Source organism: Artibeus jamaicensis, unplaced genomic scaffold (assembly GCF_021234435.1).
Source record: "Artibeus jamaicensis isolate MK-2021 breed Jamaican fruit bat unplaced genomic scaffold, CSHL_Jam_final contig_233, whole genome shotgun sequence".
Classification (NCBI taxonomy): domain Eukaryota; kingdom Metazoa; phylum Chordata; class Mammalia; order Chiroptera; family Phyllostomidae; genus Artibeus; species Artibeus jamaicensis.
In genome coordinates this window covers 53,734,000-53,747,396 of record NW_026521486.1, presented here as the reverse complement: position 1 = coordinate 53,747,396, position 13,397 = coordinate 53,734,000, and the positions used below count along the sequence as shown (strand labels likewise).

General features: G+C 37.9%; 1 protein-coding gene across 1 annotated transcript; it reads left to right on the top strand.

The window, feature by feature from the left end:
* Positions 1-1,169: 1,169 nt before the first annotated feature.
* On the top strand, positions 1,170-2,112 carry LOC119046217 (olfactory receptor 6C2-like). Its single transcript, XM_037141150.2, is given in 2 exon segments — positions 1,170-1,499; positions 1,501-2,112. Coding segments are annotated over 2 exon segments (942 nt in total).
* The last annotated feature ends 11,285 nt before the right edge of the window (positions 2,113-13,397 follow it).

Here is a 13,397-nt window from a genome sequence, read left to right as displayed (position 1 = left end):
TGTTGTTTTAGACCAGGGTGATGGAGTTTTTGCAAGAGCAAGCCATAACAGTCTGGATGCATTGTCTAGGCCTGATTCCCACGGGCAAACTCAGTTAGAAGGTCTGGCTCTTGTTCACCACTTTGCTTCTGTATGTTTTCCATACTGAGCTGAGTCACATTTGCCAGACCAAAGCAAACCGGTCCCCTACATTCCTTCCATCACCATATATTTGACTCACTTTACCCTTTACTACTCCCCACACCCTTTCCTTCTGGTAACCACCATGTTATTGTCTGTGTATATGAGTTTTGTTTGTTGGATTCTTTTTTGGCTCATTTGTTGCTTCCAGTTTTCTATCCCACATATGAATGAAATAATATAGTTCTTGACTTTTTCTTTCTGATTTATTTTGCTTAACATGATATTCTCCAGGTCCATCCATGTTGCCACAAATGGCACTGTTTCATCTTTTCTTATAGCTAGGTAGTATTCCATTGTATATATGTACCACATTTTCTTCATCCAGTCATCTATTGAAGGACATTTCAGTTGTTTCCATGTCTTGGCCACCATGAATAATGCTACAGTGAACATAGGGGTGCATATATCTTTGTGAATAAACACTTTCAAATTTTTTTGGTAGATACTCAGAGGAGTGGTTAACTCTTGATCTCATAGGGGAAACCACAACCAAAGAGGGAACTTGAAAAACAATAGAATTGGAGATAGTGCTGGGAATTTGAAGATCCTGGAATATTTGAAACAATTTCAGTAGCAATAATTCATAAGAGAAACTTCCCATAAGTTTAGCTTCCCTGTGGTACATTTCAGTGGTGTTGAGGAAATACCTTGTTAAGGGGGAAAACAGGAGAAGGTCCATCAAGGAACAGCTATAAAGGACACATGGACAAAGCCAAAGGGGGTGGGTTTGAGGGTGGGAGGTGGGGATGTGTGCAGTAGAGGGCCATGGTAGGGTGAAAATGGAGACAACTGTACTTGAACAATAATAGAAAAATAAAAAAATAAGAAATTACTTCATTAAAACCTGATTATCAAATTAGAGAGGAAAATGCATGTGACTGGGTTTGTTTTGTATTGATAGAGATTGATTCTGTCATATTTTAATATTGTTCCTCAGATCCAATTTCTTTGACTTTTATGTGAAGACTGGCAATAGTACGAAGTCAATGATGAGAAATCATTCAGCAATAACAATCTTCATCATCCTGGGTTTGACAAATGACCCACAACTAGAGATAGTTGTTTTTGTTTTTCTGTTTATCACATATATATTAAGTGTAATTGGGAATCTGACCATAATTACTCTCATCCTGGTGGATTCTCATTTAAAAACAGCTATGTATTTTTTTCTTCAAAATTTCTCTTTCTTAGAAATCTCAATTACAACTTCCTGTGTCCCCACATACCTGTACATGATATCGAGTGGGGACAAAACCATCACCATCAAAGCCTGCTTCAGCCAAATATTTTTCATTGTCCTCTCTGCAGCTTCAGATTTTTTTTCTCTTGGCTGTGATGTCCTATGACCGCTACGTGGCCATCTGCAAACCCCTGCACTACATGACCATCATGAACAGCAGAGTCTGCAGGAATCTCATTCTGTGTTGTTGGATATCTGGCTTACTGATTATCCTCCCTCCCCTTGGACTGACCCTCCGTCTGGAATTTTGTGACTTTGTTATTGACCATTTTTACTGTGATGCTTCTCCAATATTGAGGAATTCATGTTCAGATACATGGTTCATAGAGCAGCTGGTGATAGTTTGTGCTGTGTTGACCTTCATAATGACCTTTATGTGTGTAGTTCTGTCCTACATGTACATCATTAGGACAATTCTAAGATTGCCTTCAGCTCAGCAAAGGAAAAAAGCCTTTTCTACATGTTCTTCCCACATGATTGTGGTTTCCATCACCTATGGCAGCTGCATTTTTATCTATATCAAACCTTCAGCTAAGGATGAAGTGTCTATTAATAAGGTAGTTTCTCTACTTACTACATCTGTTGCTCCTGCATTGAACCCCTTCATTTATACCCTGAGAAATAAACAAGTAAAACAGTCTTTCCATGACACCTTCAAAAGAATTGCATTTCTTTTAAAGAAATGTTAAATGCTCTCAGTGGGAATTTAAGTTAAAACAAAAGTAAGTTATTAGCATATTGGTGGAAAGTGAGCCACGGTAGTTGTGCAGTCTCATGAGGTTGAGGAGTAATGAAAAGAATTGAGAAGAAAATCTAGGAAACGACTGTGAGAGACCCAGCAGCATGCAGGTGGATATTCCTCTAGTCTCTGAAACTTATTTGTCTTCCTAATTTATATTTTCATAAACTCTTTTTAGTCTCATATATGCACTGATCCTGTGTTTTGAATGTAATCTGTTCATGTTACTGTTTTCCTCTCCTTGCAACACAGCCTCTTTTGAAGGGCTGCGGGAATGTAAGAACCTTGATTTTTAGGAAATATAAAGCTGCCTTTATCTTTTTTTAAAAGACTTTATTTTTAGAGAAGAAGGGAAGGAGAGAGGGGAAGAAAAGGAGAAAAAGAGAGAAACATCATTGTGTGGTTGCCTTTGGTGCGCCCCCTCCTGGGGACCTGGCCTGCAACCCAGGCATGTGCCCTGACTGGGAACCAAACTGCCACCCTTTGGTTTGCAGGCTCATGCTCCATCTACTGAGCCACACCAGCCAGGGCAAGCTGCCTTGCTTTAACTCTGCCTTGCTTGTGCTGCCTCACAGTAAATATGTGGATTTGCCCAAAATTGTTATAATATTCCTTGCTTCTTTGAGTCTGAGCTTATTAACGCAAACACAAAAATTGCTGACATAAAATATAACAAAATAGTCTTTAATAATAATTAATAAACTTCTTTATTTGAGTAATTATTCCAAAAACAAATGGTAAAGTCAAGTAAAACACAGATCATTGACTTAAAGACATCAGACTGTGGCAAAATAATGAGAAGAGGAGCTGAGCTTCTGAAAGATGTAGAGCTGTGGAAAGATGGACTGATTGTAAATATCTGCTTTTGATGGCTTTTTCAGATTTGTGACTGTGCTGGATTAGAGATAATGGCAAATTCTCTGTTTCTTTCCCAATCAGAAGATATATTTTCTCTCCTCTCTCCTTTAATCTTGACTCATTTTATGACTTGATTTTGACCATAGGATGAGGTAGAACTAAAGTTGTGTGACTTCAAAGATTAGGTAATTAGAGCTGTGTAGCTTCCACATTCTTTTTTTGGAACATATGATTGGGGGGAATCTAAATGTCATGTGAGTAGTTCAAACACCCTGAGATTGCTATACAATGAGGAAGCTCAAGTTAGCTTACAGAGAGGCTGGTAGAGAGAGATAGTATCAGAGAGATACTATCTGATAGTATCTGCTGGTACCAGAGAGAGAGAGAGGTCAGTGCTTATTTCATGTAGCCATCTCAGCTGTGGTGCCATGTGACTAAAGAAATCATCATGAATGTCAGCTCAGTTGAAGCTTTACGTGATTCCAAATCCAGTCACCAGTCATTACAACTAAATGAAGACTCATATGAGAATCACTCAACTGCCTTGCCTACTTCTGGAACTATGAGTGATAGAAAATTATTTTATTCACTAAAATTTGGGATGATATGTTACACAGCAGTAGATATTAAAAAGTAAGGTACAGGGAAAGTGCTTTGCCTGGGCAGTGGGCTACCAGGGAACCAGCAGAACTCTTGGTGGTCTTGAAAGGCTAGAGAAACTGTATTGCACATTTAAGAGGTCTGCATGGCAAATCTTCAACCTGTAGAATTTTGAGTTCTTTCTTTCTTTCTCTATGGTATATTCTGAAAAGTGTTAACTCAACACTTTAAAAAACTTCAAAACTTATATATAAAAAATAATTTGAGTCTCCCCTCATGTAATCTCAATTATATGTGGAATCTAATAAACAAAATAAACTGGCAAACAAAATAGAAACATAGACAGGGGTACATGGAGAAGACTGACAGCTGTTGGAGGGGAGGCAGAACAGGAGGACTGAATGAAAGAAGGTGAAGGGATTAGCCGAAGGACATTGATTTTTTTCTCTTAATAATTTTTATTATGTTTGAATACAGTTGTCTCCATTTCCCCACCACCTCTTTTCCCTGCCCCATCCATCCTCACTTTCCACACTCAATCCTACCCCCCTTTGGGTTTGTGCATGTGTCCTTTATACATGTTCATTGACAACCCTTTCTCTCCTTTCCCCTGTTACTTCCCTCACCCCTTTTATGGTATCACAACTTATATTTAAGTCTTTAGCCAAAAGACATTTATATGCATAACCCATAAACATAGACAAAAGTTTGGTGATGGCCAGAGGGAAGGAGGGGCAGGAGTTGGTGGAGGTGGGCAAAGGCAAGGGAAATGGGGACATCTGTAATATTGTCAACAATAAACATAAAGTTAAAAAATAAGTTGAGCCTTAATGAAAATATATTGCATTTCCAAAGTATATGATGAGAATTATATAAGCCTGGAGGAAATATATGTAATGAAGAGATTCTAAGTTGACTAAAAAGACTAGTTTTGGGTCACATTGTTAAGTACTCGACATTTTATATATTATTGTCTTACTGATAATTCTCAAAACTTTTGAAGGTTCTAATATATATATACATATATACACACACACATATACATACATATCTCCATACTATTTTATTTTAAATGAGCAATTACAGCTGTCCCACTCCCCCCCCCCATGCTCTCCCCTGCCATGCTCTCGCTCCTTTTCTCACAGTCAATCCCCATCCCATTCTCCATGCCCATGGGTCCTTTATACATGTTCCCTGACTTGCCCTTCCCCCATCTTTTCCCCATTATCTCCCTCCCTCCTCCACTCTTGTCACTGCTAGTTTGTTCTTTATTTCCATGTCTCTACTTCCATTTTGCTCATCTGTTTATTTGTTGATTAGGTCCCACTTATAGGTGAGATCATATGGTATTTATCTTTCGCTGCTTGGCTTATTTCCTTAGCATAATGCCCTTCAGTTATATCCGTGCTGTTGCAAAGGATAGCAGTTCCATTTTTCTGCTGCATAGTATTCCATTGTGTAAATGTACCATAGTTCTTTGATCTACTCATCTACTGAAGAGCACTTAGGCTGTTCCCAGCTCTTGGCTATTGTAAATAATGCTGTTATGAACATAGGTGCATAGGTTCTTTTGAACTGGTGTTTCAAGATTCTTAGGGTATAATCCCAGCAGTGGAATTGCTGAGTCAAAAGGCAACTCCATTTTTAGTTTTCTGAGGAAATTCCATGCTGTTTTCCACAGTGGCTGCACCATCCTGCATTCCCACCAAAAGTGTACTAGGTTTCCACAACCTCGCCAGCACTTACTGTTTGTCAATTTGTTTATGATGGCCTTTCTGATGGGTGTGAAGTGGTATCTCATTGTTTTACTTTGCATCTGTCTGATGGCTAGTGATGGTGAACATCCTTTCATATTTCTCTGGGCCCTCTGTATGTCCTCTGTGGAGAAGTGTCTCCTCAGGTCCTTTTCCCATTTTTTATTTGGGTTGTTCATCTACGTGATGTGAAGTCATGGGAGTTCTTTATATGTTTTGGAGATCAAACCCTTGTCCAAGTGGTCATTGGCAAATATGTTTTCCCATAGAGTTGGACCCATTTTCATTTTATTGATGTTTTTTTTTTTTTTTAGCTGGGCAGAGCTTTTTAATTTGATGAAGTCTCATTTTTTATATTTCCCTTATATCCCTTACCCTTGGGGTCATATTGGTGAAAATATTGCTGTGTGGGATATCCGAAGTTTTCCTGCCTATGTTCTGCTCTAGGACTTTTATGGTGTCACAACTTAGTCTTTTATCCACCTTGAGTTAATTTTGGTGTATGGTATAAGTTGGTGGTCTAGTTTCTTTCTTTCTTTTTTTTTTTGCATGTAGCTGCCCAGCTCTCCCAATACCATTCATTGAACAGCCTATTTTTAGTCTATTTTATGCTCCTGCTCCCTTTGCCATGTATTAATGTACCATAGAGACATGAGTTTAATTCTGGGCTCCATATTCTGTTCCATTGATCTACATGTCTGTTCTTATGCCATTATCAGACTGTTGTGATTATAGTGGCCTTGTAGTATAGTTTGATGTCAGATATTATGATACCTCCTACTTTCTTCTTCTTTTTCAAAATTTCTGTGAATACTCGAGGTCATTTATGGTTCCATATAAATTTTTGAAATGTTTGCTCTGTATCTGTGAATTATGTCATTAATATTTTGATAGGAATTGTACTGAATCTATAGTTCCTTTGGGTAGCATGGACATTTTGATGATGTTAATGCTTCCAATCCATGAACATGGTATATGTTTCCATTTGTTTGTGTCTTTTTAAATTTCTTTCTTTGATGTTCTGTAGATTTCTGAGTACAGATTTTACTTCCTTGGTTAAGTGTTTTCATAAGTACTTTATATTTCTCGTTACTATAGTAAATGAAACTATTTTCCTAATTTCTGTTTCTTTTTGTTTGTTTGTTTTGTTTTTTAAATATATTTTTTATTTTATTGATTATGCCACTACATTTGTTCTATTTCCCCCTTCATTCCCCTCCACTCTGCACACCGCTCTCCCACCATTCCCCCCTTTATTTCATGAACACGTGTCTCAAGTTCTTTAGATTCTATATTTCCCATACTATTCTTACCCTCCCCCCATCGATTTCCTATGTACTGTCTATGCTACTTATTTTCTGTACCTTCTCTGCCCTTCTTCTTCTCCCACTCCCCTGTTGCTAACCCTCCATATGATCTTCATTTCTATGGTTTGCTCCTGATCTAGCTATCCTCTTAATTTGCTTTTGTTTTAGGTGTGGTTGTTAATAACTGTGAGTTTGCTGTCCTTTCACTGTTGATCTTTTTAATCTTCTTTGTCTTAGATAAGTCCCTTTAACATTTCATATAATAAGGGCTTGGTGATGATGAACTCCTTGAATTTGATCTTATCTGAGAAGCACTTTATCTGTCCTTCCATTCTAAATGAAAGCTTTGCTGGATAGAGCAATCTTGGTTGTAGGACTTTGGATTTCATGACTTGGAATACCTCTTTCCAGCCCCTTCTTGCCTCTAAGGTCTCTTTTGAGAAATCAGCTGACAGTCTGATGGGAACTCCTTTGTAGGTGACTGTCCCCTTATCTCTTGCTGCTTCTAAGATTCTCTCCTTCACTTTAATCTTGGCTAATATAATTTTGATGTGCCTTGGTGTGTTTCTTCTCGGGTCCAACTTCTTTGGGACTCTCTGAGCTTCCTGGATTTCCTGGAAGTCTATTTCCTCTGCCAGAATGGGGAAGTTCTCTTTTATTATTTGTTCAAGTAACGTTTCCACTGGTGACTGTTCCTCTTCCCCTTCTGGTACTCCTATAATTTGGATGTTGGAGCATTTAACGATGTCCTGGAGGTTCCTAAGCCTCTTCTCATTTTTTAAAATTCTTGTTTCTTCATATTTTTCTGGTTGGTCATTTTTTCCTTCCTTCTGGTCTGCTCCTTTGATTTGAGTCCCAGTTTCCTTTTCATTGCTTCTGGTTTCCTGTGCATTTCCCTTCATTTCAATTAGTTTAGCCTTCATATGTTCCTCTAATTTGTGACTAAAATCAACCAGTTCTTTGAGCATCCTGATCACGAGGGTTTTGAACTGTGCATCTGAAAGTTTGGCTGGCTTCATCCCTCTCACCAGTTTAGCTGAGTTGTTTGTTATTTTCAGACTGTGTATTGTTCGATTTTTTGTGGTTTGGTTACATTTATTGTTGTTAAAACTTTGTTGTTTTTAGATTTCGTTGTGCGAGGAAGCAAAGTGTTTCCACTTACACCTCCATCTTGGCGGAAGTCCTAATTGCTGTTTCTGATATTTCATTGTTGGTGTACAAATATGCCTTCACTTTCTGTTTTTTAAGTATATTTTATTGATTATGCTATTAAGTTGTCCCATTTTTTCCTCCCACTTATCCCCCTCTGCTCTGCATCCTCCTCCCTCCTGCACTCCCCCCTTACTTAGTTTATGTCCATGGATTGTACCTATAAGCTCTTTGGTTTCTCCATTTTTTATACTATTCTTAACCTTCCCCTGTTTATTTTTTGGCTACCAATTATGCTTATTATTCCTTGTACCTTTTCTCCCATTCCCTGTACTCCCTCTCCCTGCTGGTAACTCTCCATGTGATCTCCATTTCTGTGATACTGTTCCTTTTCTAGTTGTTTGCCTAGTTTGTTTTTGTTTTTTAGGTTTAGTTGTTGATAGTTGTGAGTTTATTGTCATTTTACGGTTCATAGTTTTGATCTTTTTTTTTTTTCTTAAATAAGTCTCTTTAACGTTTCATGTAATAATGGCTTGGTGATGATGAACTCCTTTAACTTTATCTTCTCTGGGGTGCACTTTATCCTTTCATTTTATATGATAGTTTTTCTAGATAGAATAATCCTGGTTGTAACTTCTTGCTTTTCATCATTTTGAATACTTCTTGCCAGTCCCTTCTTGGCTGCAAAATTTCTGTTGAGAAATCAGCTGATAGTGTTATGGGAACTCCTTTGTAGGTAACCGTCTCCTTTCCTCTTACTGCTTTTAAGATTCTCTCCTTGTCTTCAATCTTGGGTAATTTAATTATAAAGGCATATGCCTTTGAGTGATTCTCCTTGGGTCCAAATTCTTTGGGACTCTCTGATCTTCTTGCACTTCCTGGAAGTATTTCCTTTACCAGATCCAGGAAGGTTTTTTTCTCATTATTTTTTTCTGAATAAGTTTTTAATTTCTTGGTCTTCTTCTTCTCCTTCTGGCACCCCTATGATTCAGTTGTTGGAATGTTTAAAATTGTCCCAGAGGTTCCTAAGCCTCTCCTCATTTTTTCTGAAATCTTGTTTCTTCATTCTGTTCTGGTTGAATGCTTATTTCTTCATTTAGTTCCAAATTGTTGATTTGATTCCCAATTCCCTTCCCTTCACTGTTGGTTTCCTGTATATTTTTCTTTATTTCACTTTGCATAGTCTTCACTTCTTCCTCTGTTTTGCAACCATTTCTGTGAGCATCCTGATTGCCAGTGTTTTTTAAATAATTACTTTATTGTTGATCAATTACAGTTGTCTGCATTTCACCCCAACCACTCCCCCCAACCTAGCCAAACCTGTTCCCCCTTGTTTCCCTCCTCCCCCCCAGTTCTGTCCATGTATCTCTCATAGTAGTTCCTGAAAACTCTTCTCATTATCCCATCCCACCTCTCCTTTGGTTACTGTCAAATTGTTCTTAATTTCTATGGCTCTGGTTATGTTTTGCTTGCTTTTTTTCTTTTTGTTGATTACGTTGCAGTTAAAGGTGAGATCATATGGTATTTGTCCCTCAATGCCTGGCTTATTTTACTTAGCATAATGCTTTCCAGTTCCATTTATCTTGTTGCAAAGGGTAGGATATCCTTCTTTCTCTCTGCTGCATAGTATTCCATTGTGTAAATTTACCATAGTTTTTGGATCCACTCATTAGCTGATTTGTCACTTAATATGCTTCCAGCACTTGGCTATTGTAAATTGTGCTTCTATGAACATTGGGATGCATAGGTTCTTCTGGATTGGTGTTTCAGGGTTCTTGGGATATAATCCTAGCAGTGGAAATGCTGGGTCTAAAGGCAATTTCATTTTTAGTTTTCCGAGGGAAATCAATACTGTTTTCCACAGTGGTTATACCACCAACAGTGCAGCATGGTTCCTTTGTCTCTGTATCCTCTCCAACACTTGTTTGTTGATTTGGTTATGATGGTCATTCTGACCAGTGTGTTTTGGTATCTCATTGTGGTTTTAATTTGTATCTCTCTGGTGCTTAGTGATGCTGAGCATCTTTTTGTATGTCTCTAGGCCCTCTGTATGCCCTTTGAGAAATGTCTGTTCAGGTCCTTTGCCCATTTTTAATCGGTTTTTGTGTTTTCCTGAAGTGGAGGCATGTGAGTTCTCTATATATTTTGAAGATCAAACCCTTGTCCGAGTTATCATTGGCAAATGTGTTTTTCCATATAGTTGGTTCTCTTTTAATTTTAATGCTTTTTTTCCCTTTTAAGTACCAGGGTTTTGAACTCTGCATCTGATAGGTTGCCTATCCCCTCATCACTAAGCTGTTTTTCTGGAGTTTTGATCTGTTCTTTCATTTGAGCCATATCTCTTAGTCTAAGCATGCCTACTACATAGTAAGGGGTGGAGCCTTAGGTATTCACCAGGATGGAGCAACACACTTCCCTGCATTATGTCACTGTATGTTTGGGGAGGCCAGAGAGGGAACAATATCATTTGCTCAGCCCTTGTTTTACTTTTAGGCACTTTCCCCACTTCCCACAAGTAATTGTGCCCTTCCTGGTGATGTCCCGATGCTTATTCGTGGGTGTGCAGGCTTGTGAATATTCTAGAACTTCCTGGTCCCCTCCTACAGTCTTACTTTTGAGACTAGCAGTTCCTCTCTCTGCTACAACCCCCAGAGGGTTTTACTGTCAGAGGTTTTGAGATTGTATTTCCTGGCACTGGAACCCTGAATTGTGTGGTCTCATTCACTCTCCAGTTGCTCTTCTTGGTTTATTCACAAATGAATGTGGGACTGCCTGGACTACCAACTGTCACATCACCCTCCTGTTCTGCCAGCCACTGCCTTGCCACATGCCCTCTCTGCTCCAACTGCCCATCTCCATCCCTCCCAACAGTGTGGATAAATGTTTGTTTAACTCCTTGGTTATTTGATCCCGTACAGTTTCATATTCTGGCAGTTCTGGTTGATTTTTGTTTGGAATTGGTTGTTATTCTTCTTTTGGTTGTGCAAGGAAACAAAGCATATCTCCCTATGTCTCCATCTTGTCCTGAAGTGCTTTGCCTGTTTATTTATTTATTTATTTTCATTGTTGTTCAAGTACAGTTTTCTGTCTTTTACTCCCATCCCGACTTACCCCTCCAGTGCTCCCCACCTCCCTCCCATTTGCACCCCCCTTAGTTTTTGTCCATGTGTCCTTTATACTTGTTCCTGTAAACCTTTCTTCCCCTTTTCCCCTGAAATTCTCTCTGCCTGTTTTTTTTAATTGGGTTGTTTGTTTCTTTGGTGTTGAGTTTTGTGAGTACTTTACAAATTTTGGATATTAATCACTTATCAGATATATGGCAAATATATTCTCCCATTCTGTGGGTTTTCCGTTTATTTTGTTGATGATTTCCTTTGATGTGCGAAACGTTTTTACTCTGATATAGTCTCATTTGTTTATTTTTTTTCTTTTGCTTACTTTGCCTGGGGAGATATATCTGATAAAAAAATTGCTACAGGCAACGTCAGAGATTTGGTTGATTATGTTTTCTTCTAAAATTTTTATAGTTTCTGGTATAACAGTTAAGTCTTTGTTCCTTTTTGAATTTATTTTTTTGTGTCATATAAGAAGGTGGTCTAGCTTTATTTTTCTGTATGTATCTGTCCAATTTTCCCAACACTATTGAATAAATTATTTTTAGCTTTTGTATGTGCTTGCTTCCTCTGTCCAATATGAATTGACTGTAAAGGTGTGAGTTTATTTCTGGGGCCTCTATTCTTTTCCATTAAACTATGTGTCTGGTTTTGTGCCAGTACCAGGCTGCTTTGATAACTATGGCCTTGTAGCATAGTTTGATATTAGGTAGCGTGATTCCTCCAACTTTGTTCTCCTAATACATATTTTCCTTATCTATCTTTTCAGCATACTCACTAATATCCATCTGTGTGCATTATTTGAAATGTATTATTTTTCTTTCTTTCCCCCTGCCCTTCTCTTTATCTGTAACTTATCTAGATTTATTTTGTTATCTGCAGTTGTCTTTTGAAACTTATTTATCTGTCTATCTATTTATCTACCACCCTCCCTATCTAATATTTTTGTTTTCTGTTTTCTATCTAATCTCTATTGTTGTCTGTTGCTTTATGAGATTGTCTACCAGATGAAATCTTCCAGCTCATTATTTTTGTTCTGATCCTGTCTCCCCTCATATCAGCTTCATCTGTTTTATTCTTTATTTCATTTATTATGCTTTTATAGTATTTTCACCGTTATTTTTGTAATTTTTCTTCATTTCACCAGTATCATTCTTATATATTTTAGGACATTATATTTATTTTATGTTCTTGGTGTTTCTTCTGTGATTCCTTTTTTTTAAATCATATGTTGTCTGGTGCATCACCTTATCTCCCTCCACCCCTACCCCTAACCCCACTGGATATACTCCTCAAATGTGCAGTTATTTTGTCTTCTGAACTCATGATCTCTTCATCTATACTGTCTAGTAATGTGTATGGGCAGAATTTAAGCACTAGTTTGTGACCTTCTGGCTGAGTTGAAAGAAATGACAAAGATGATCCTCAGGCCAGAAAAGTCAAGTCATTAGAGAATCATTCTTACCTTACTTGGCTTCTTATAAATTGTCTTTTTACCTTTTGAATTTTATTTTAAATGCTTTGCAAGAAGCAGCACCAGGAGAAGACTCCCTGTTTAGGTTTATAATCCATAAGTGTGCTTCTGAGGGTTCAGGGAGAGAGGATAGAAAAATGATGTTCCGAGAGTGGGAGACCAGTCATTGTTTTTATCTCCTGACTCTAGCATTGTCCCAATACCATTTTTAGAATACTAGGTAGGGAAAGCTGTATCTTTGGATTCTTGTGCACAGTAATAAGAGCAGGGATAAATCCCACCAACTTATGCATTTGCTACTTTTTTTCAATTTATGTATTTATTATTATTTTTATTTATTTATTTTTCAAGTACAGTTTTTAAAAATTTTTTATTGATTATGCTGTTACAGTTGTTCTATTCCCCCTTTATTCCCCTCCACCCTACCCCTCATCCCCACCATTACCCCCCCCTTTAGTTTATGACCATGTGTCTCAAGTCCTTTAGATTCTATATTTCCCATGCTATTCTTGCCCCCCCATCTATTTTCTATCTACTGTCTATGCTACTTATTTTCTGTACCTTCTCCCCCTTCTCCTCCTCCCACTCCCCTGTTGCTAACCCTCCTTGAGATCTTCATTTCTATGTTTCCACTCCTGATCTAGCTGTCCTGTTAGTTTGCTTTCATTTTAGGTGTGGTTGTTAATAACTGTGAGTTTGTTGTCCTTTCACTGTTCATCTTTTTTATCTTCTTTTTCTTAGATAAGTCCCTTTAACATTTCATATAATAAGGGCTTGGTGATGATGAACTCCTTGAATTTGATCTTATCTGAGAAGCACTTTATCTGTCCTTCCATTCTAAATGAAAGTTTTGCTGGATAGAGCAATCTTGGTTGTAGGTCTTTAGATTTCATGACTTGGAATACCTCTTTCCAGCCCCTTCTTGCCTGTAAGGTCTCTTTTGAGAAATCTGCTGACAGTCTGATGGGGACTCCTTTGTA